Source organism: Anneissia japonica, unplaced genomic scaffold, assembly GCF_011630105.1.
Source record: "Anneissia japonica isolate Jap-2015-1 unplaced genomic scaffold, ASM1163010v1 scaffold287800_len1627635_cov199, whole genome shotgun sequence".
NCBI lineage: Eukaryota > Metazoa > Echinodermata > Crinoidea > Comatulida > Comatulidae > Anneissia > Anneissia japonica.
In genome coordinates, this window is record NW_022731299.1 from 506,876 (window position 1) to 532,201 (window position 25,326).

Genomic DNA, 25,326 nt, shown 5'->3' on the forward strand with positions numbered 1-25,326 from the left:
GTATCCAAACACACAATTCCAATAAAATGTTTAAAACACTCTTTAATACAAATAAATCGGTTAAAAAAGGCGGCCATTTTGAATTTCAAAATGGAGGCCTGAGTGAATGAAAAAACTGGCACCCACTTTTTTCTTAATCAGTACGGTAGTGTTTTTAGAGTTGTTTTAACATAATTGCCAAGAATCTACCCAAAATTTTGCTTTTTCTACATAAGACAACGGACTACTTGACTGATTCGTCGCCAACACATAATCTTCCTTGTTAGCTTCATTCAGATCAGTTGATCCGTTTTCAAAATATGTGGTCTGGGATGTTTTTTCTCAATGATCCTCAGATCTACACCCTACTCCGGATCGTCACAAAAATTTGATCATTTCTTTACTCAACCTTGACAAACTGTGTTCACTGTAAAAGGTTTAAATTATAGATTGATATTTAGGTCTGGGTCTTCAAAAATTGAAATGATCCTCCAATTTACATCATTGACTGATTCGTTGCCAGCACATAATAATTTCTTCCTTGTAACTTTTGGTATTACTTAGCTTGGTTAAACTTTTTCCGAATGTTTCATTCAGATCAGTTGATCTTTTTTCGAAATATGTGGTCTGGGACGTTTTCCTATGGTCCTCAGATCCACACCAACTGCGGATCGTCACAAAAATTTTATCATATTTTTTACAAGACCTTTACAAAGTAATATAGAATGTTTCATTTAGACCCATTGGTTTTTTTAAAAACATATTTAGGTCTGGGTCCTCAAAAATTGAAAAGACCCTCAAATTTACACCCTTCGTCACAGGATCTCCACTAACATAAACATTTCTTCCTTGTACCTTGATTAAACTTTCCCGTAAGTTTCATTCACATCAACTGACCGGTTTTTTAGATATCCGGTGTAGGCTGTTTGACCTTAAATCATGGGAAGTGACCAAAGTGACAGCCAGAAAAAAAAAAAAAAAAAAAAAAAAAAAAAAAAAAAAAAAAAAAAAAAAAAAAACCAGTGCAAAAAGATACGAAAAATATATGAAATATAAGAAAAGTTGGTAAAAGGTATAAAGTTAAAAAAACACGGAACACCAATATAATTTTAATGAAGTGGAAAAAATGAAGTGGGGGAAAAAAAATATCGAAACCCAAGTTCACTGCGACGTTAATTAGTGAGACTTGAACTATGGCTGCAATGGTAATAGCGAGGTACACGGTGAATCATAACCATTACGCGCTATATGATCCGACCTTACATAGGAAAGTGCATTTTCAGTTCATAGCGATTCAATCGCTGAAAGTAAAGAATTGTTCATGCATATCACGGTATGATTTTTACGGTGCTTTTTCTTTCAATGGTCTTCAGATCTACACCCTACTCGGACCGTCACAAAAATTTAATCATTTCTTTACTCAACCTTGACAAACAGTTATACAAGGTTTAAATTAAACCCATTAATTTTTTTAAAGAGATCATTTTGCTTTTTTACTTCTTGTACATTTTCTGAAAATAAGAATGTTGATATTTGATTTTGTTTGAAGTTTCATTGTTATATATATTATGTACTATAGAGCATACACTTTTCTATATAGTATTTTTGTACATTGAAATGAATGGAAAATTTATTAAAATATTTTTATTTACTGAAAACTATAGTAAAATACTGTTAGCCTCTATAATCAAATCAAGTCATCATTTATTTAATGTACCTATACATAAAATATTATACTCCCATTTCTACAATATTAAATAGAAATGTAATATTTTAGGCATGTTTTGATGGCCTTCAGTCCAAAGCAATTATACAACATACAGTACGTACTGTTAACATTTAACATGTGCATGTTACTCCCAATGAGCTAATTTCAAAGCTTAAAAGTAATTGTGCAAATTTTTCAGAGGAAATAAGTGCTGCTCTTTTTGTTATGCTATTTTGGACTTTTGTAAACAAAAAATTGTAAATGGTACCACAAACGTTAACAAATCATAAGAAATGCTGTTTTGGCACTCATTTCTAGGTACTGTATTACCTCTGGAATAAAATCAAGATAATATTCAAGGTCTCCTGCGAGCTTCGAAACATGTGAGTTTAAATGTCGCACGTTCTGAGTGGATATTTCCCATATGCTTTGATTAAGCAAAATGACACACTACTACTGAGTACTCTTTGGAGTAAAGTGTCGTTTAAAGCAACGTTGAAGTAGTTTAATACAAAAAGTATCTTCAGTGGCACTACCCCAGGCTTCAATCTTAGTTCTACCTCATCTGAACATGTCTACAATACAAATTAAACATAGCAGCACCTCATCTATCTACCAAATTAAATGCATATGGTACTCTGGTAGGTATTGCCAATGCAATCTTAAACTCTAAACCTTCTACACCTTTCGTTCACTATCGAAGCCTAGGTACTGTAAAGCTCTTCGAATCCAGTTTCCTCAAACATTTCTTGCCAAGGTATAAACGATAATGGTATTAAGTTTACTTAAATTATGAAAGGAAAAGATCATGTATCAGATGATTATAATCTTACTGTAATTCAGTTGAATTTAGAGTTGATCATACATGGCAATGCAAACAAGGTATTTTAAAATTCTATATATTTCATAAATATCTGTAGGCTTTCCATTGTTGAAAAATGGCAAAATTTTTACATTATTAATTTTGTAATATTCTAATAGTATTAATGCAGTGCTCACTGTCATTTGACTGCTAATACAGTAATGTGATGTTTGTTCTTACCAGAAAATTATACATAGTTATCCTGTTAGTACAAAAATTCCCCATACATTGTACAGTACTAAAAACTCCTTAGTTTGTTACAAAATACAGTACAATTGTCTAGCCTGGCCTCAGTATTCAGGTCTGCAAGCAGTACCTTCTTGCCCCATTACACAAAAGTATGATAATGCATCCAGAGGTGGTATCCCAGACAGTGATGAAGCGCCATTGAATCGAAGCCGTAAGGAAAGCAAAGTATAATTCACACATACATAGGTGAATACAATTTTAACAGAAACAGATCAGTATTGATTTCTTACAAGATAGTTGCCATGCATTCAATGCACAAAATAGCTTAAAGAAATCATTACTGGAAATAACATTTTATGAGGGTTTCAATAATTCAAACCACTGTCACAAAATAAAAAACAGAGAAATATTTTTAAAATGAACCTCAGTTAAATAAACATATAGTGTGCAGTAAAATAATGTGGAGAAAATATTCAGCAAAGTCTATAATTGATTCTGCAACCCTGAAAATATACATAGGAATATTTAATATACTTTCAAGTACGTGGCAAGAACTTTTATATATCAAAATGACAGTTCATTATTCAATTCTGGTTGCATCTCAGTGATGGTGTCCAAATGATAAAAATAACGGGGATATGCAGCCAGCAACTAGTGCAATAATCTCTATTTTTGAGAAAACTGTATTTCTATTTTCTACAAGCACTTCAGCATCTGCAACAGGTAATCCGTGAGAATGAGAGTGACCCATATTAGCTATTTCAGGCAGGACATGTACTGTGGCCACATACAGAAATGTCCCAGCAGAAAACAGCATAGCTATTCCTGTAGCATTTACTGATGATAATGCTTCTTTACTAGCCTGCAAAAAACAAAAACAACAAATAATTTACTGTACAATAAATCCTAGCATTTTTTAAGCAACAATATAAGTAATAGGGAAACAGGTCAACTCGGCCCCAAGTCAACCAGGCCCCAAGTCAACTCGGCCCCATGACAACACAGCCCCATGTCAACTCGGCTCTATGTCAACTCGGCCGCAATTTACTGTACATTTATGAAACCATTACCAGAAGAAATTTGAATGCAAAGCTGAAATATGTCAAAATTGAAGTGTTTTAAATCATTGCCTTTATTATTCCATTTTCATTTACATCCACATAACAATAATAAAAACTGCATTAACAAAAATAATTATAAAAACAACAACAATAAAAAAGGCATAATTTAAAAACTAATGATACAGTAATAATGATAAGACAATAATGACAATACTATGGTAATAATTTATATATATTGATATTTAAATAACAAAAGAATGTAGGAAACGAATACCATGTATGGACTTCAGAAACACTTAAATAAAAATATATATTTAAATATATATACATGTACATATAATGTAAATTTAAAATGTATATTAATATTTATTATAAGTATATGAACATTTTATGTATACTGTCTCTTATACACATCTAGATGTGTATAGGAGACAGAAATATATGAAATATAAGANNNACGTAATCGTGTCCTTTTAATCCGAGCCGACTTTACCGTTAAGCAAGTTAATTTACCGTTATTCTAGTAAAGTTAAGTCACTTAACTTAAGTGACTTAATTCCTTTAACTAGCTATAATTGAGTGGTTCACGTCGAACTTTTAACTAGTTAAGTGGATGTATATCTAGATAAAAGTTCGACGTGAACATATACATAAAGAATAATAAACCAATCAGAATCAAGTTATCAATACAATTAGTTGATTGGACCACAAAATATAAGTTCAGTGACAAGTTAATGAGCGAATTAATTACAATTAAACCATGATAAGATGTCAGCAAAATGATTATGTAAGCGATAGTTTATTGGCGGTGCCATTGAACCTGCTTAATGCTAAGGCTTATTTAACTAAAGTAAACAATAACAGGAAATAAAACATAGTAAGATTAATAAGGTCCTATATAATTAAAACAATTGTGGAATAGAAAATAATCAAGATAGCCGTTAACACTTAAATAAATCATCAGAGAAAGGTAAATACAGTTTATTCGAGAACTATATTTACCTTTCTTTGATGATTTATATATATATATATATATATTTATAAATATGTATATATATAAATATGTATATACTGTATATAAATATGTATATATATAAATATATATATGAATATATACATATATATACACACATACAAATATATATAAATATAAATATATATATGAATATATACATATATACACATACATATACACATATATATATATATATACACACATACATATACACATATATATACACATATATATATATATACATATATATATACATACATATATATATACATACATATACACTTAACACTTAAATAAATCATCAGAGAAAGGTAAATACAGTTTATTCGAGAACTATATTTACCTTTCTTTAATGATTTATATATATATATATATTTATAAATATGTATATATAAATATGTATATATATAAATATGTATATACTGTATATAAATATGTATATATATAAATATGTATATATATAAATATATATATGAATATATACATATATACACATACAAATATATATAAATATAAATATATATATGAATATATACATATATACACATACATATACACATATATATATATATACACATATACATATACACATATATATATATATACATATATACACACATATATACATATATACACACATATATACATACATACACACATATATACATACATATATATATATATATACATACATATATATATATACATACATATATATATATATATACATACATATATATATATATATATATACATAATTACATATTCTAACTGGAATCTAGAACTAGGCCTATGTATACATTGTGTCTGTATTTAACATATTTCAATCTTTGTCAATCTAAAGTCGAAGATATGTCCTGGTCCCAACCCTTCAACGTCACTATAGGATAGGCTTATCTTCATAAGACTTCTACGAATGGATACCTTGTTCGAAGTAAGAAATTAAGTTGTCTTTACCCAGTACCACACGTATATTTTATTCGTGTGAGAAATTTGTAACCTATGGATGAAGATGACATCAAGAAACATTTCTTATTTCGACCCAGTGAGCTACAGTACATGTACTCTTTTGGGCATTAGCAGCATTGGGAAAATATGTTAATTAGTGTAATTGACCAGGCTTGGGTTGAAGCTAGACTCGCCTACAGCAGTGACACAAATCTTAAATGGAAAACATCCCTACAGGTCACTAGAACCCCATACTATAACCCTGCTTGCTCTCTACCATCTCTACTTTGGCAGTTTTCTAGAAAACAATGCCAGAATGGAAAGAGTTTTTAAGCGAAGTATCCATTTGTTTGATAGACAGATAAGTAAGATATCAACATGAACAAAGAAATTTGAAGAAATATCAATATAGCCATGAATAAAACACTGACAGTGTTCGAATCTAGAGATACGGTATCTTCACGAAATTAGGTCAATTTGAAGGCAATGCAAATCCTATCCAACGTTACATCCTTACTACTTGAAACAGATTGAAACTATACTTCAGTATGTTAGGGCCACCAGGCAATGGGATCTGATGTTGCACATGGTAAGTACAGAGGCTCTTATCAAGTATTTCTTTGCACATGACCACCTGAACTACGCCCTAATTTTTTCCGCTATATCTTTTAACAATGCAGGAAACAAAAGTTACCAGATGTCTGGGAAGAGTTCATGAGAGGTAAATTCTGTGTGACAAAGGGACTTTTTGGGTTCGCGTCTATAGGTCCAGGTCATGGAATTCAACAAGAGAACCACAAACTCAAGGTCATTGGCAGTATCATTAGCATAATACAAAATGAGAAAACTCTAGACAGTTTCTTTCTGATTGCACTAGAGCTGGCCAATCTATGAGTTTAACAGACAACATTTCATGAATAAAGATGTTACTAGAAAACAACACTACGAGATAACAGAAGGAAAGCAACCCGAATATTATGAAGAATGCTACATTGCTGACACAGGTGTTTGTGGATCACGGAGATCCATTCACTGCTGATGAGAATGACCTTTATAACCTTCTCACTAAGGAAGTAAAGAATGAAAAATTAGCAAAGGATATAATAGAGCTTGATGACATCAGACAGAAGATGTTTGAGACATTTGCAAAAGAACGCCTTCCAGAGAGAAAACTTTCCATATGGGATCCAATAAAGACGACGATAGGCACTTTCAAAAGTCAAAGAAGAAAGAGGACTCTTACAGAGATTCATTGTATCCAAAAATGGATTGTATCTCAACTCCAATAAAACTGAAACTCTTCTTATTCATTCAAAATATCTGAATTCCCCGCCTGAAATTCATCATGTGTCAGTAAGTGACTCCATGGTCATGCCTTCGAATGTTGTTCAAAACATTGGAGTGACTTTCGATGAATCAATGACCCTATACAAACACATCAACACTACCTGTAAGTCTATTTCATATCACCTTAGAAATATCAAGAACTAAAACGTCTGGATTGGCTACCTGTGTAGCAGAGAATCATATTCAAAATCCTGATTATTACATATAAGGCACTTCACAATTTAACCCTGTCCTACATTTCAAACCTCATCGTCCTTCGTTCAGCTAACTGTGGCAGGCGCCTTAGATCTTCTGCAGACCTTACTCTTCTGCAAGTTCCTGCATGCCGATTAAAAACGTATGGCGAAAGATCGTTTCACGTAGCAGCACCAAAACTATGGAACAGCTTACCTTCTAGTGTAAGAGAAGCACCAACTCTTGCTATTTTCAAGACAAGATTGAAGACTCATCTTTTCAATACCTGTTACTAATTTCAAATTTTCATACATTTTTTTTTTTCTGCCTTTTGTTTTTTTTTTTTGTGATTTGAGTATAGGCTTAATTAGATAGATGCCTTACATCATGAGAGCATCTGTGAATTATGTGCCGGCCATCCATTGCCTGTCAATGGTCTTAAATTGCAGGCGAACGATGCAGTGATGTTTGGTTCTTCTGCTCAGTCTATTTCTCTGCATCTGTAGTTTGGTTACAATAGGAGTTGCCTTTTGTTTTTGTTTTTCCAGCGCATTGAGACTTCGGTATAATGCGCTATACCAAATCCCACTACATTACATTACATTACATTGTTGCATTACACAGTCGCCCAGCCTTGATTTAAAAGTACATATAAGGCAGTATCAATTTGTTGTTATTCCACGTGCACTTTTTGCTTCAGACAGGTCACTCCTGCTAGCCTATGATAAAGCTAAGGTCCTTCATGATTTTAAAGCACTATCCCCAAAGAGCAGGAAATTCCAATAGATGGAAAAATGCAAGCACCTACGGTACTCAATATATGACTGAACAGGAGGTAACAGCTGATAAGTACACAGTTATGATTATAGATGGCATGGCACTTGTAAACTCTATCTCCAAAACAGATGAAATGAGATATTAGAGTGATTTTGCGGATTATTTCTTGAAAAGCTTGTTGGGATCGCAGGTTGTTATGATGAAGTGAGACCTGAAGAAAACAGGTTCGTTCCAGTGCGATGTCTAAATGCCCCTGCGCCAGAGGTCATCAGACTTATAAGTGTGGCTGCAAATTGCAATGTAAAGGAAAATATTTTGTAGTTGCAGTAGCAATAAGCTCCCGTGTACAGAAATATGTGGTTGCTTCAATCATGGCTGCAGCGACTTAGGAAAACACTTACCACCAACACTTGCAGGAGATAATATACCAACCACTTTATTTGCACTATAGTATTTTTCATTGGTCGCCATTTTGTATTTGATCGCCACTTTAAATTTTTTAGTCATGACATATCATATTTTGATATCTCAATCTTCGTGATTGCAATCTAGTTCATGTAACTTACCATTATTGGCACACTCAAATTTAATAATTTTTAATAATTTATTTATATGTAATTTTTGTAATGGCGGAAATGTTGAATTTCAAAATGGCCCACCTCTGTTGAATTTTGGTTTAAAACTAGGCCTATATGGTTTAAGACCTCAGTGGCAATCATTTGGATTTCAAACATTATTCGTAAGGCAAGTTGTTTTGTCAAATATGTTGAATTTATTAGATATTTAACGTATTGGCGGCCATCTTGGATTTGACACCCTTAAACCTTTTTAGAAAAATGGCAACAATTTTTTTTTTTTATCACTATACACCCTAAAGACACAAAATCAGCTTGAATTTTGCTTTTAACAAAAAAATGACATGAAATTACATAGTGGCCTACACTAATCGCCCTATATATTTTTTCTCTACTGGAATTCAACTGTAGAAAAGAAAGTCAAGCATATGTCATCTGCCAAACTGCCCATGCGTAAGCTTTGTATCACATGGTATTTCCTCATGTTTACAACTTAGTTTGTGATACTTATGCTTCGCACGGAGGCTGTGAGTAATAATTAGTTGGGCATGGAGACCTTATATATAACAACTTTCATTCAAAACAATAGTTCAACTCAATACAATTTACTCTACAGTTTCCTTAACAATTTATTTCTCAATGGTGTTTTTTCGCGCAAGTCAGTTCGAATAAAATTTGTGGTAGATAAGATGTCAAAATCGACCGCAATCAGAGCGAACTTGGGCCGGCTCAGGTTTCGGCTTACGTTCAGATATAAAGTTAGATCGAGCCGACTCAAAAGCTCAGGGCCGGCTTAACATTTATTGATTGTTCACACTTAAAAAATGCCGACCCTGGGCCGACCCAACTCTTAAGTGTGATTGGGCTCATAATAATACATCGTGTAGCATAGCTCCCAAGGAATGTAGTTATAAATAAATGAATAAAGAAATTGTGTAATAAAATTCCCCTGACAAGATTCGAACCTGCGACCTCTCGCTGTCAAGGCGAGTGTCTTAACCATTAGACCACAGAAGCTTCATTGTTGAACAGATTCAAATTACCGCCAGATACTTTATTACACAAAGAGTGCGTACGGCTGGAAACAAATAATTGCATGTAATATAAATCAAGATAGCCGTTAACACTGTTAAATTATATATAAATCATCAAAGAAAGGTAAATACAGCGTTCGAATAAAGGACATAATACTACATTGGGTGCTGTTCTGGAGCTAACAGGACATGGCAAAAACATCGCTAAGAAATTCAGTTAAAATTCCATCTTCTGATTTCTGTCCTGGGCCCTAATTAACAGCGTATGGTGCTAATATACCATCTTAGCACCCATTGGTGTGGTTTTTGGGCGGATTTTCTTTGTCATTTTTACGTACTCAATGGAAAATTTCTTTAGTGAAAACGTGGTCGACCACAGCAGACGCCATATTGAAAAACAGAGGTAGAAAAGAACGGACTGGGCACAGTGCGTTGTGGGTGGCATATTGGCGACCTCGAGCCTAGCGCTAAATCTCTTATTTGTTTACCTGATCTCTTTTCCCAATTACTGTGAGTACTCCTTTTCTTTGCTGTTTTTGAACGTTTTGGCTGTGCAAGCAAGGCAAGTAATAAAAATTATATATATAACAAAAAAAAAAAAAAAAAAATCGGGTAGAATTAGTGTCGTGCATGACATCTTGGACGTACAATTACCTAAAAAATTGTCGGAACATTTCGACTATTAAAATAAGGGAATTTCTGGATATTGTAAAGAAAAAAGAAAAAAAACCCAATAAAAACTAATAGATTCTTCTTCTTCTTGGCATTTAATCATTTATCAGGCTTACTATGTGAGATGATGTTGAAATATCCAAAGTCCACCTCTATTCGTAGGATGTTCTGGAAAGACATGGGCCTTGGTCTATGTACTCTTCTATTTATGTACACTACTTAAAAAGGCAAACGACTGTGAAAAAAATCTGGGACCTATAAGGGTCAGAGAATCCTACAGAAATAAGAAGATGTCAGTACAATATATGCTTAAGACCTTGGTTATAAATTTTAAAAGTGTAAGAAATAAAATTCCTGAACTTGCTGTGTGCTTAGAAATACACAATCATTATGTAGAGAAATAATAGATATTGTTAACGATTTTGGACTGGAACAGATGGTTACAAATTCCACTAGGAACAATAGGATTTTGGATCTGTTCTTTACTAATAAACCTGATCAAATTTTAAAGTCAACTACCATCCCGGGAATCCGTGACCATGATGGTATTGTTGAGATTACGGTTGACACGGCAGTTAGGAAACGTAAACAACACCCTAGGAGCATTCTTCTATTTGACAAAGCCAATATTGAGGAACTGAGAAAGGATGCAAATGAGATAAGTGGTGCTTTCGAAAATAGAACTTTTAACAAAAACAAAGATAAAGTAAATGACCTTAGGTGCGAATTTAAAGATATGGTTAATTCCTCAATTGGGAAAAATGTTCCATCCAAAATGACTAAAAAGATGAATGGAAGTCCATGAATAAATAGGAAACTAATAAGACTGCAACGCAAAAATGAAAGGTTGTATAATAAGGCAACTATTTCAAGTAAAGAAAAACTCAATCCTTTCCGAGCCACTGGGGCTCATAGGGTTGGAGCTTATCCCCAGTTTCTGTAGTGTGAGTTGTACTCCCCCTGGACGGGACACTAGTCCATCGCAGGTTAGTCCCCAGCAGATTGCTGGTACCCATTGATACAGCTGGGTGGACTGAATCAATGTAGCTGAAGTGCCTTGCACAGTGAATACTCGAAACCCTGACCTTACGATTGAAAGTCTCAACCACAACCGCTGCGCCAAAGTAAAGAGAGGGACTGGAAATGCTTCAGAGATTTGAGGAAATTCATAAAAAAAAGAAATCGAGAAAAGCTTATAGAAAATATGTTAGAGATAAATATCTGGAGTCTCCTAAGCAAATGTTTAGTTTTATTAAATTGCTTCAAATGGAAAACAATTCAATGCCAGCTCTTTTGGATATTCGCACAGGCAGATTAATTAGAGATGCTTCACGAAAAGCAGATCTACTTAACAAGAAATTTACATCTCAATTTACAGAGGAAAACCTTGGAGACCTGACAAACACAACAGAAGATATCGTTCCATTGATTACTGATATTGAATAATTAAAGGAAGGAATAATTAAACTTCTTAAAGACCTTACTGCTCATAAGGCCATGTGGCCGGATGGTATCTCCCCTAGGTACTTTAAATTGACAGCTGAAGAAAGAGGTAAGGCATTAATGATTATTTTCCGACACTCCTACGTTACTGGAATTGTTCCTGATGATTGGTTATCATCTAATATATCTCCCATTTTCAAGAAAGGGGATAAAGCTATACCAGTTAAATTATAGACCAATCAATCTAACATCGGTCTGCAGTAAAATCTTCGAACACATAGTTAAGTCTAGCGTTATGAAACACTTACACAAATATAATATTATTCATAGAAACCAGCATGGTTTTCAAAAAGGACATTCATGTGAATCACAACTTATAAACACAATTCAAGATATTGCCTTAAGTCTAGATAAGAAAAAACAAATAGACCTTATCATTGTAACCTTGCACCCTGTGCGTTACTATTTTCGGTTCTGGTAGAGGTAGAAATGAATCAAACGCGTAGACAACGTAGAGTTAACATAAATGGTACATGCTTTATTCTTGCACGGTGTACATCCACTGTGTCATGATGTCACAATGTCACGATATCACGTGTTACGTTACGTTACCTTATGATACGTTACGTTGTCGCCTTACGTACGATGCGCTACGACTACGTCTATGGTTTAAACTGTGCAATACAAAACAAATGATCTTAATAATATGAATAATACAAGAAATATTACTATCAACAATGATATATAATTCTAATATTAACAATAATAGAATAAAACGATAATAACTATAATACAGTAGCAATATACTGTAATACTAATAAGGGAACGTAGCAAAGATTATCTAAGCAACACTATAAACAATACCTATGAATGAGCAAATGGCCTTGGCAACCTTCATTTTTAGATGTTTAGTCTAATTACCAAATGCCTTATACTGAGTAGGTAGGCCGATATTAATTAGCTGTACTCTCAAATACTTCCTAAAGTTTACTTACTAATAGTAACTATTCTATGGCATATAAACATTTAACATAAACAAATTAACGATAAAAATGTAAGTTCACATAGTTAGTTGAACTCACTACAGAAAACATTAATGGCTACTGCTCCATATGTATTTAATACGTTACCATATTCTACTAAACTTAAATCAATTATCATAGCCATTTTTACGTGAACACAGCTCAAAAGTACATTACCGCCTACTGGCATTAGAGCAAGATACCAGTTTGACCTGAGTAATGTAACAATTTAGAACACCCTGCTGTATCAACAATCGTACGGCCAATATAATCCAAACATGTTCACATGACAATGATTATATCAATTTAAATAGAATACCAATACATGCTATACAACATATAATAAAATAGAAAATATAAACATATAAAAATAAAGGTAATTCATATCTAAGGGGTGATTATTATAAATAATTATTACAGTGACATAATATACTGCAATTATTATACAGTATCAGGTCCCTGATTATATCGTACTGTAGTAAATGGCATCTATAAACTGCTAATAATGATGATTATGTACTAAATGAGAGTACTGTATCCTCAATGAGAGTACTAATTTAATCTTATTTATTAACTATAATCCTAGAACATAATTCAATATAAACTTACATCAGTTTCTTCTCCAGAACCTGTTGCATTGAATCCATGAACTGAACTGATATACTGTTTTGGTGACTATTCCAAAACAATTATTCATGCTAATGAGTTCAATTCAATTCAATTCAATTTAATGGATATCACTTTTGTAACAGTGGCACACGTTGGACAACACCCAACGGTGCATCCAAATATAAGAGAAAAATAATAAACTTAAACTAGGAGTAAGTTAAACTAAAATGTATATACAAAGTAAAATTTATCAACATAGCATGTAGGTCTATGTGGTATGGTACCGGTAGTCTTACAGGACCGTATTATTTACAGAGTTGCTGTATGAATTGCAAGTTAATATGGAGCTAGAACTAACAGACAACTAACATTACAAGATATTTATAACAAAATATAGAGCTTAGAACTAACTGATCATAAATGTTCATATTAACAGAATAAAGGGAAATACAAAAACTAATTAAAGTGTAACGGGTGGTAATGTGGCCATGGATTTATATATTTCAGATCTTAATTTCCATGCGCCTTCGAGAAATACCTTACAATAATTATCAAATATTTCTGCTAATTTATGGTTACCAATTTGGTCATTAAGGTTATTGAGAAATAAATTATGCTTATAATCTAACGATCCGCTAATAAATGAGTTAGAAGTGATAAGAAAGTTTGTTGCTAAGTGAGAATGGCAAACCTTGAATGCATAGTTGGAAGATAGCTAAGATCACTGTCTGTAATCTAGAATTACAATCACCACAAACATGTTGTCTGCATAGAGTATCTGTGGTCTATGCTTTAACACAGGCCTATTCTACAAACAGGGGCAGTTAACCCTCTGGATACCGGACTACCATATTCTTTTGTAGTGCAAACCCTTGAATACCGGATTCTTTTGCAGTGTAACAAGGTTTTTTGCATTTTTTGAGTATACGTCATTCTAGTGGATTTTTGGGAACTTTCTGTAAATTATACAGAAAAATGTTTCTAAAAAAACAAAGAAAGCTTATAGAATAAGCTTTCATTTGATGTATAATTTATATTTTTGGGATTTTTTTTTTCATAAAATAATATAATATAATAAATATAATATAATAGAAATAACAGAAAAATGCTACATATAAATCGTCAGCAAAAACCGAAAAAAAAAATAAATTGTAGCCAAAAAAAAATAAAAACAAATATAAAACATTCCTATTTCACACAGTTATATAATTTATTTACCCAACCATCCATAACTATAAGCGCGATCTTTCCATTCAAAATCGTCGCCTACCCTCACATTTCTAGGCCTAGGCTCATCTTCATCAAGAACATCTCCGCCGTCAGAACTGCTTGAAGCCCCACCGTCATCATCGCTAACAGGCACGTCTAAGTCTCGCACATCTAAAAATTCACCTTCATCGCTGTCTGAATTAAAAATCAGGTCAATCGCTTGCTCTGCTGTGTACATACTTGTGCGGCCATTTCGAAAAATTTTTGAAATTAATAACGATTTCAAATTGATATTTCTAAAAATATTTATATAAGCGCATGTGAGTTCTTCACAGATTTCGAAAGACAAAAGCTTCACGCATGCGTGTTCAAAATTTCTGACGTATTGGAGCTAAAATAAAAACAGAAGAGCGATTTGAAAACCACCTATTTTTTAGTCACTAAATTTCGATTGCAGTCGAAAATGGGAATTCTCGGTTTGAGGTCAATTTCGACTACAGTCGAAGACGGTATCTAGAGGGTTAATACATATAGCAAAATCTGACTTAACAATCATAACAGACTTTGAAAAGGCGTTTGACAAAGTCCCGCACCAGAAGCTTCTTCAGAAAATGCGTACATACGGAATAGTTGGGAAAATCTTGAAATGGATTGAATCTTTCCTTACTAAACGTAAACAAAGGGTTGTAATTGAGGGCAAATATTCAGATTGGGCTGAGGTCACTTCTGGTGTTCCGCAGGGGACAGTCACTGGCCCTATGGGCTTTGTGATTTACATTAATGATCTACCAAAAAATATTACTTCACATATCCGACTCTTTGCAGATGACTGTATCATATATAGGGTCATAACTGGGTCTCATGATGCTGGCGATTTGCAAAAGAACCTTGATACGTTTACTGCATGGGGTAGGACAAATCAGATGAAAGTTAACCCAAATAAATGCTGTGTCATGAGAATCACTCATGCAAAAAATATACACAAACATAATTATTTAATTAATAATACTGTGCTTAATGAAACTAAGGATCACACCTATCTAGGAATTATAAATTGTTAGCTAAGATGGAATCTACATATTAAACAAATTATCAATAAAGCAAGTAGAATGCTGGGTTTTGTACGTCACAATCTGTATTCGTGCTCCCGACATATCAAAGACCTTGCTTACAAATCATTAATTAGACCGAGACTTGAATATGCATCTGGTATATGGGATCCACTATGAGACAGACATCGGTTTATCTTTGAAGACAATGGTATTGAACACTTCATCTACTAAATCTTTATTATCTTCGTGAGAATCTTTGGATATTACGTTCTAATGTGGTAAACATAGAATTTTAGCTCATTGTGTAGGGCTTTATATACTTTAGCTTTAAAACTATTTTCAATGACGTTTATCTGATCCATTATTGTTTTAAAGTACATTTCACAGCGTTCTTCAATTTCAAAGTCCGATGTAATGGCAGTAAGCGATGGTTTTTCACATTCTTTACAGAACCAGTGCATGTTTGGCCTAGCATAAAATATGAAAGTCTGCTGAGTTGATTTTCAGACATTTTGCGCAGTAACGCTTTACACGCCTTTCACATTCCAAGATCTCTGAATTTGCAGCCAAAGATTTGCACATGGTACAACTCCATTCTTCTGTTGCTTCATCTTAAAAATTACTTAAAACTTACCTTTTCCATCATTAACTTGCACAGCGCCTTTGATAATGCACCTTGTTAGTTTAATTGAGGTTTTATAAATTCCGTCATTGTCGTTGCCACCGTCGTCCTCATTGTTGTTACTACTACTACTACTACCAAGAATTCCTAATTACTATACAAGAAGGTCATCACTAGTTATGAGATTGGACAGTCACCCAGTTTAACAAAACATGGAGTTTCAAAATAAACCAATCAATAAGTCACACAAACTCACATCACCAAGAGTAGTACATTTTGCTGGCATTTTGTTTTGTTCAAATTCAATGGAACTGATACATTTATATTGGTAAATTAATCATAGCTTTATTTGTATTAATATTGTTATATTGTTACTGTATCATTATTAATATTGTTAATACTGTATATCATTTTAACAATTATACTGTTTTATTTTTATTGTTACTGTTTTGTGTTGATAATTATTATTGTTATTTTTCTAGTTTTATGTGCCAATAATAAATAATGTACTTCAAATAGGCACTGCAAATTGGTTATTTATTACCACTCAAATAAGATATTATAAGTTAAAACATAATGGATGTCAAATATAAATTAGAATTTTATAGCTCAAAGTAGATGGGGCCAGGGGAAGCTTAGAAACATCAGAGGAGGTCAGAATTTAAAAGGCTTATCCAATCCTTATGACTTATAGATCCCTTTTTTAGTTATACAGTTATACAGGTAGGTCCCTTCTAGAAATAATGGTATGGTCTAACAATAATTTATAGAAATGTCAGATCCACCCCAAGTAAACAAGTTTTTACTTATAGCAGAGATCCCAAGTCTCACGAAAATCGCGGGGTTCTTCCGATTTTTTAGGCTGTCTCCGCCCTCCCGATTTTCATTAATATCTCCCGATTTTCATTAATATCTCCCGATTTTTAAAAATATCCCAAAAATTTCACGAAAAATGTGATTTCCACGATGTCATAGAGCAATGAAACAAAAATTCTTATCTTAAGCCAATATACTATGGCGCTCGCTCAGCCATAAAATGTCATAAAACAAGGCCAGGGAGTTATTATTTAAGTTGTTTATCAAAATAACAACTCCAGGGCAAGGCAGGCGTGGTAGAACCTCCTTGTTTATCCTCCATGTTACGATCTTTTGCATCCAGCGCCGACCTCATTCAATGAGATGGCTGTCAGTTGAGTAAATAAATTTCAACAAATTAACGAAATCAGAAATCACATGGGAATGGATGGGGCCCCAATTTTTCGCCGCGAAGATTTGGAACAGAATCGGTGCATAAAAAATACTTTTTCTTTCAAGTAAGCTTCCGTTCTTTAATAACAATACTAAAAAAATTATATTTAATAGGTTTTGGTACTAAGCAGTCTTCTGAAAAATGAAGTTTATTTTAATATTGATCCCGAAATACATGTAGGGCTTAGGCCTAGGCTCTATCTGCACTGCAGGGTATGTACTGTATGTGTGTCGGGTTGGGTGGGCGTCTGTGTGTAGTGGTGGTCGTGAGTCTGCGGTCTTAGGCCTAGTTACGCACGTATAGATGGAGCCTAGCGAGGCAGGATTTAATGTTTTTTCATGGCATTATGTACCAGTAATTATAGGCTAGACATATATAAATGCTGACTTAAAACATGTAGTATGATTTACTAACTAAATTAAAATATATATATATATTTTTATTTTTCAGCAAACGTGTGAATCTTGCAAGTTGCAGCTTGCTAGAATTCTATGTTCTTTGATGAGATGTAATAAATCAGCCATAGCCTCTAACATGTCAATGAACCAAGCAAAGCCTTGTTGACTGCTGCCAAGAACGCTTTACTAGCAAAATGCTAAATAAATATTAATATTTATAAATTTATAGGCCAACTGCAATGTGTAAACAAATGTAAAATTGTTAAATAAGAGTAAACAAATTGATGAAAATTGTTTGTTTTCTTCATTTTGTGTAATACTTTCATGTTGCACAGCGCGTTGTAAGGTGTCACAGTGCGTCGCTACAGGAGGCGATCGCTTCATGAAAAAAAAACTCCCTATTTTTTGGTTTTCAAACTTGGGATCTCTGTTATAGCCCTCTTTCAATGAAACTCCCCTCTGAAAATAATGGACAAATAGTTATTACAATAGCTTCCAACAGAAAATTAGAATAAGTTGCTATTTAACTTATTATAATTTTCTGTTGGAATAAGTTGCTATTTAACTCACTAATTAAATAATACTAGAGAATGATAAATAACTTCATCAAAACTTACTTGACTTAATCCAAAGTATGTTAAAATTGTTGTAAATGGTGCTGCGATTGCAAATACAAATAGATGTTTGCGTATTCTGCTCCGCTCAAACTTTTCATGCATTAGAAACGTTACCAACCCAAAAGCAGCAGGAGCCTATCAAAAAACACATTGCACATAATTTTAAAATTGAAATTCTAGAAAATGACATTATTTTACCATTTCAGCAAATGTCAAAATACAAACCAATTCATGACATACAGTACCTTATGCAGCATTATAGCTACGAACACAATTGTCTCAACATCTGCTCTAGATGTAGAAGCAGCAGCCCCCATGGCTATCCCATCTGCTGCTGCATGAACCACTAGTCCCAAAGTTGCGGTCATATTGTCCCTTTTAATCTTATCTCCATCCCCTATAAAATATTAATTATTATTGTTTCTGATAATATATGTTCAATTTATACAATGAGAGTGTATTGACTGTTTGAAAGTGATTGCCTAAAGTGGCTTGTTAAATACCTGGTGATGGGCCATGTCCTCCTGCACATTGGTCTACAATCAACATAAATACAAAACCAAGCACAAGAGAGACACCCACTGTGCTGTGTAGTTGTTCATGTTGTGAGTGGGCATGCACATGTTCTTCTGGATTAACTGCTACATGTGGGTCTTTTTGGGCATCAGCTGCTTCGTCAACATGATGAATCTCAACTTTTTCTACAAAGGTACAATTTTAAAACAATCAGTTAAATATATTATATATAATTTTTATGGATGGTAATTGCCAAGTTAAAGCTCTCCTGTATAGTGAATTTGCCCAAGTTTCTACATTTTGGGTATCAACATCCAGTTTAAGAATATTGTGTGCTTTGTGGAGCAATGTGTTTAGATAGAAATATTCTATATTTTGGATACTCAGTCAGTATTGTTACTCTGATCTTCCCTGAGGTGCAGGATATGATCTTAAATTACTTTACATTACAAAACATAATTAAAAGAAAATGCATAAAAAATGTATATAAATTACATAAATACAAGAAACAGAAAAGAAAAACAAATGGGTAAATTAAATTAGATTTTTAAAGGATTGTAAGGAAAGGGAAGAAATATTGCTACAAATGTCTGATAATTGAGTTACATAATTTAATTGAGCGATATTTAAAAGTTCTTTTTCCAAAAGTATTTCGCAATTGTGGTAAGACTATTAAAGTGTTTTTCAATTTATGCTATGGTAGGCATCAATTAATTTGTAAAAATTAGTTATTGTAAATACTCAGCAACAGTGCCCGATAAGCATTTAAATGTCATTATAAGAATATTATGTTCCTACTGTTGGTTTGACAGCTATATTGAATAGATGCCAATTACTACTGAAATACCTGAAAGCGTGTCAAAGCAGAGAAAAGTGAAAAAAGAGCAAGAAAATTGGGCAAAGCTGAATATGGTTCTTGTTTAGAACACATCTGATGTGATTTTCAGTTTTTGTCTTGTTGTAGAACTAGTCACTATGATTACATTTAACATGTACAGGTATACATTTAAAGTTCAAGTTTCACTTTAGAGTAGATTGAATACATTAAAATTAAGCATACATGCACAAGCGCACCTTGATAGGTAAACTTGTTTATCTCTGACACTTAAATATCTTATTATTGTACAGCAACAACTAAAAAAATTATATGAACATTAAAATTATACAGTAATACTCACTTTCCACATCCTCATACATAGTGTGTATTCCTTCAGGGATAATAACAGCAAGGGAAGTCCCCACCAGAAGTCCAGCACCAACAATAGTAATAAAGCGCATTTTACCCTGTTATTGTTAAAATAATACCAACATGAATTAACAAAATATTAGAGGTACAGTAAAACATCTGTTTTATGAACGTCAATTTTACTGAGAGTCAATATGGTATTACAAATAATATTTCCTCTCGCTGATGTCATCATCGACAAAATTACTGTATAACGCCAAAAAAAAAAAAAAACACTTGTAACTAATGTCAATGTTTCAAAATCATTAAAAATAACATTTTGAGAATGGTTTGGAGCTTAAAAATAGGTTCAGCTTATACAGTACATAGGTGACACAAAAAAATGTGATATTTTGCGTCCTAATTAACGCATGCGCAGTGATTCTTTATTAAACTTGCATTATTGGTTACGTAAATTTATCGATTCTGGTTACATGCACATTAATGTGAGTTCAACTTTCATCAACCAAAATGAGAGCCAGCCCAAGCAGCGGTGCCCCAGCTTATCACGGCACTGATTTGCAGAGGCCCTTTTGTTGGCAAGTTAAAATTAAATTAATGAATGTACAGTACTATGAATTCAGGGTGTAAAATAATCAAATCTTCTCCATACGTGCAAGTGTTTATAGTCATATTAAAATACATTAACTTGACCAAACAAATTTTTGTAAAAACAAATGAGTTTTTTTTTCTATTTAAAAAGCCATTATTGAACAACACACGATCAAATTGACGGCAAGTCATAGCACATGGGGAATCCCCGAATTTGTTGAATGAATTTTTGTAAACAGTTTATGACTGGGAGGTTTGACATTCGTAAATAAATAATTTCACCATTCTTATTAAATGTAATTAAATTAGCTAGAGTACGTACTGTATTTCAATCATTAAATAGGATATTGAATCATTGTGATAATAAGCTAAAAATAAGCCTCTTTTCACTAACACAACATACAAAGGAGGCTGTTTATTCCATGCTCTCTGCATCCATACTTCGTAGAACTTCTTTTTATTTATTATTGAAACTTCCCATTTTGTTTCACTTAATTTATTATACTTATTTATTTACTGTATTTATTGTACTGTTAAGAAACTATTTAAAAAAAATTTAATTATCATCTTTTAAACTATAGCCTTAAATTTGTTACTCGTTTTTTTCTTTTCTTTTTTTTTTGTTCAGGTGGCCTAAGCTTAAGTGTCTTCGGACCTATACAGGCCTCCATTCATTTATCAATAATAATTTAAAAAAAAACCAAAAAACAAGTAAATCTAGTTCAGTAGAACTTAAGTGTGATGTGGATACAGTAAATGGATGTTGTAATTTTTTTTGTTTCCGTCGGTAAATTATATAATATTGAATATAAATTTATCCCCATATGGAATAAATTTACGCCGTGGCTAGAGATACAGTACCGTATCGGAACTTCCGATTGCTAAAGGTATGGTAAATGATATTACGTCATGATTAGCCAATAGAAATGACCGACTCGATTTTGGCTTTTTTTGCAAAGTCGACGTCGCGATCATGAGAATCAAGTCATAAAACTTTTGGCCCATTTCATGTATTTCAATTGGGGCTTATCGCAATGTTTAGGTTAAAAATCCTTTCTGTTATTCTTGCATATTTTATGGTCTACCATAGAGAATGTTCTACTACTAGGCTAGGCTTAGGCCTACTGTAGTGCTACTACTAAGTGTAGAGTCGTTGCGGCCCTGAGTAGATTCGGCATCGGGTCGTTTCGGCCCTGAGTTGGTAGTTTTGTCATGCACTTCGGCAGCGGTGCATGGAGCGCTGAAGGTGTGGCTGCGAATAATAATTTAATAGAACAAGGTGGCTAAGCAGTAGACCGTTTGTTAAACACAAAAACTTAGGCTATATTACTGCAACATTATCAGATATTAACAATTCTTTTTAGAAATATTTTATTATTATTATTGTTATTAATTATTTCTATTATTATCAAAGAGTTCATTGCAGTATCAAATGATGTTCTTACGATTGGTTTGGAGGCACGTTTCTTTTTATCGTTTCCATAGGATATATATTTGGATCATGTTTATAAATGCTTCAATAAAATTTAGATTTATAAAATAAGTAGGCTTATAGTTAATTTAGCGGATTAGTTTGTCATAAGTTGTTTTTTGTTTCTCCATTTACATTACCAAGTGTTCTATTTATAACAATACATAGGCCAATATAAAATAAATTAAAATATACTGAATGATGTGATAATGAAAATAAAGCAAATATATTATTGTATTCATAAGGCCGACAAAATCACTCATTGCATAGAAATTAACTAAAGAAATTATTAACTACAGTATACGGTAATTTGAGGAAAGGAACATTTTCAACAATTATGTTGAGGTGAAGCAGACACATGGTTTGTAACTTTGTATATTCTTGTTTGTTGTATTTCCATTGTCGATATATATTTTGATTAGGCATGTTTATAGAATAAAAAGAAATAGTAAAATGTATAGTTTAAATAAAATTTATAGGCCTACAATGTGAATGGCTGTTTCAAGCTTTTTTTATATTAATTAAACCGGAAATTTCACTCACAAGGCCTATTGTTGCATGGAAACTCTATAAAAATCGGAAAGAAACGCCCACAAACAGGTTCCCACGGTACTCTTTAGGGCGAAGCAGACATCCTTTGTACAGTACGCCGTCTTCAGGGACTTGTGGGGGCACTACTGCAAAGAGTGAAGTAGGTCAGAGGATAAAATTAGACTGGCTATTTTTAGGTGCAAACACATGCCATATGGCAGTGAATGTGTACGCGTGTGTTCACCTCTCGTCTATAGTTCCGATTAAAAAAAAAATTATTCAACTTTGTTTAAGCTTTAATATTTCATTTACCGTATATGGACAGGGCCCCTGAGATGTCCGATCTTGAGATGTCCGACAGGGGAAAATGGGGCCGATCGAAATAACATCGCCTTGTTAAGGGGGGATGTCCGCGAAATATTTGTTTTCTAGACAGACGCTCGAATGTAACCTCTGAGGCATTTTGGGCGATCAGTTTTTCCCCTTTGTAACTTCCTATTAAATTAAATTCCTAGCCAGGTTTCAACATAGCTTGAGGGCCTGGCAGTAACAGCAAGGAAAGGTCGGACCTAGGCCTAGAGATGTTCAGGCAGGCCTTCCTACCTGGCATAGTTAGGCATAGAGTTAGGCTGGCATTACTCTAGCTAGGCCCTCCGACTTCACTCACAGGTTTCAGCCAAAGCAGGGGTAGCTAAGGCCTAGCTAGGCATGGCTTCTACTATTAAAATAGTTTATTCTCGCTTGATGTTGCCAAATCTAGCAAAACTGCTATCCTTTTTAATTGCTATAGGGCCCAGGGCTACAGAATATTAATCACAGCTTGTTAACAACACCCGCGAAGGAACAAAATTTCTTCTCCGATCGTTGCTAAAACACACTCCAGCAGCAGGGCACTGAATGACGCACGCATGCATCAGCGTTTCTATTGGCTAATCATGACGTAATCTCTAGTCACGGCGATAAATTTATATATTTTTCATGCTAGTCATTACTATATATACAGTAACTTAACGAAAGAAACATAATAAAAACATTATCAACATCAATGTTCCCACATGTCACTTAGCAGAACTAGGCCTAGTTAGCAGTAGTAGTCCATAAGTCATGTTAGGCGGCAAGTTTGTAGGGAAGGGGCTGACTGTGTATAGCCTGGGGGGGGGGGGCGAGTTTGTAGGGGCGAGTTTTTTTGTCCCAACTGATGGACCCTTTAGAGTACTCAACATAAACGTGTTAGGGGTGAGTTTGTTAAGTGACAAGTTTGTTGGGGGAAAGTTTGTTAAGAAGGAGCAAGTTTGTAGGAGAAAGTTTGTCAAGGGGAGAGTTTGTAGGGGGAAATTTTGTTAAGGAGCAAGTTTGTAGGAGTCTGGAGAAAGTTTGTCAAGGGGAGAGTTTGTAGGGGCAAGATTGAAAGGGACGACTTGACTGGAATCAGTGTAGCCTAGGTGCCGCTAGGTAGGCCAGAGCTTAGATTTAGCTTAGCTAAGCCTTACTTTGCATCTTCTTACTTTAGGCTAGGCCTAGGCCTTAGGCTACACTTGCATATTTCATACTTAGGCCTAGCCTATCCTAGTTAGAGCCGGCGGTGTACGGCCTCCCCCCCCCCCCCACATCTTATCCCCCCCCCCCCCTCCTCTTTTACTTAACAGAGAGACAGGCGTAGCCTACCTACCTCCGACAGAGTACATGCCATTGGTATGGATCCTGCAACATAACAACCTACAAACATTGCAAATGCTAAAAGCGATAATCCTAAAGTGTCTTCCATTTTAAGATAACCTTATTAAACCAACTAGGCCTAGGCCTAAATACTTTTTCACCATCCGGTGAACAGCCAGAATGAAAAAAAAAACAGACTGGAAGCTCAAAAGGCCTCAGCATACGTGTCATGACCTTTGATTTCCTAAATTCTGATGTTATATTATAATACCACTGTCTACCATTATATAATACAATTCTTTACCAGTACCATTAAATATTAAATGTAATGCATGAAAAAATATATTTTGTTATATTTGTACAAAATGCATTTAATGTACCATAAAAAATCAAAGCCACACGTACACACACCCTGGTACAGAATACGCGCGCGAAACACGAGAAAAAAACATCCATAGAGAGATGCTGTTGGTGGCGCTGTTTAACAAGCTAAAGACTAGAGAAGAAAGAGAAAAGTATCGACGACTTCCCAGGAATACCAAAGACGAAAGTTATCAGAAGACATGGTAAGCATAAATAGTTAATATTGTTTGTAACTATTTGGTATTTTTTCGATGACTATATTTCCTTTATTATGGATTGATTTGTCTTTTGAAAAAATAAAAGCTGATATGTTTTGACCTAGGCTAGCCTAGGCCTGGGATTCGAATACATACGGTACACAGGCTAAATCGTCGTGCCCATCATGCCAACTTTTGTTATATTATTGGCCGACTCGTACCCATTATTGTAGCTAGCCCGTACCGATATTTC

At 33.8% G+C, this 25,326-nt stretch overlaps 1 protein-coding gene across 1 annotated transcript; it reads right to left on the reverse strand.

The window, feature by feature from the left end:
• Window positions 1-1,663: 1,663 nt before the first annotated feature.
• On the reverse strand, window positions 1,664-24,736 carry LOC117115325 (zinc transporter ZIP9-B-like). Its single transcript, XM_033259066.1, has 6 exons — window positions 24,527-24,736; window positions 20,257-20,362; window positions 19,066-19,263; window positions 18,808-18,959; window positions 18,563-18,697; window positions 1,664-3,600 (listed from the first exon to the last, which is right to left on the reverse strand). The coding sequence occupies exons 1-6, from the start codon at window positions 24,620-24,622 to the stop codon at window positions 3,340-3,342; spliced, it is 948 nt and encodes a 315-aa protein (XP_033114957.1). The 5' UTR covers window positions 24,623-24,736; the 3' UTR covers window positions 1,664-3,339.
• Window positions 24,737-25,326: the final 590 nt, after the last annotated feature.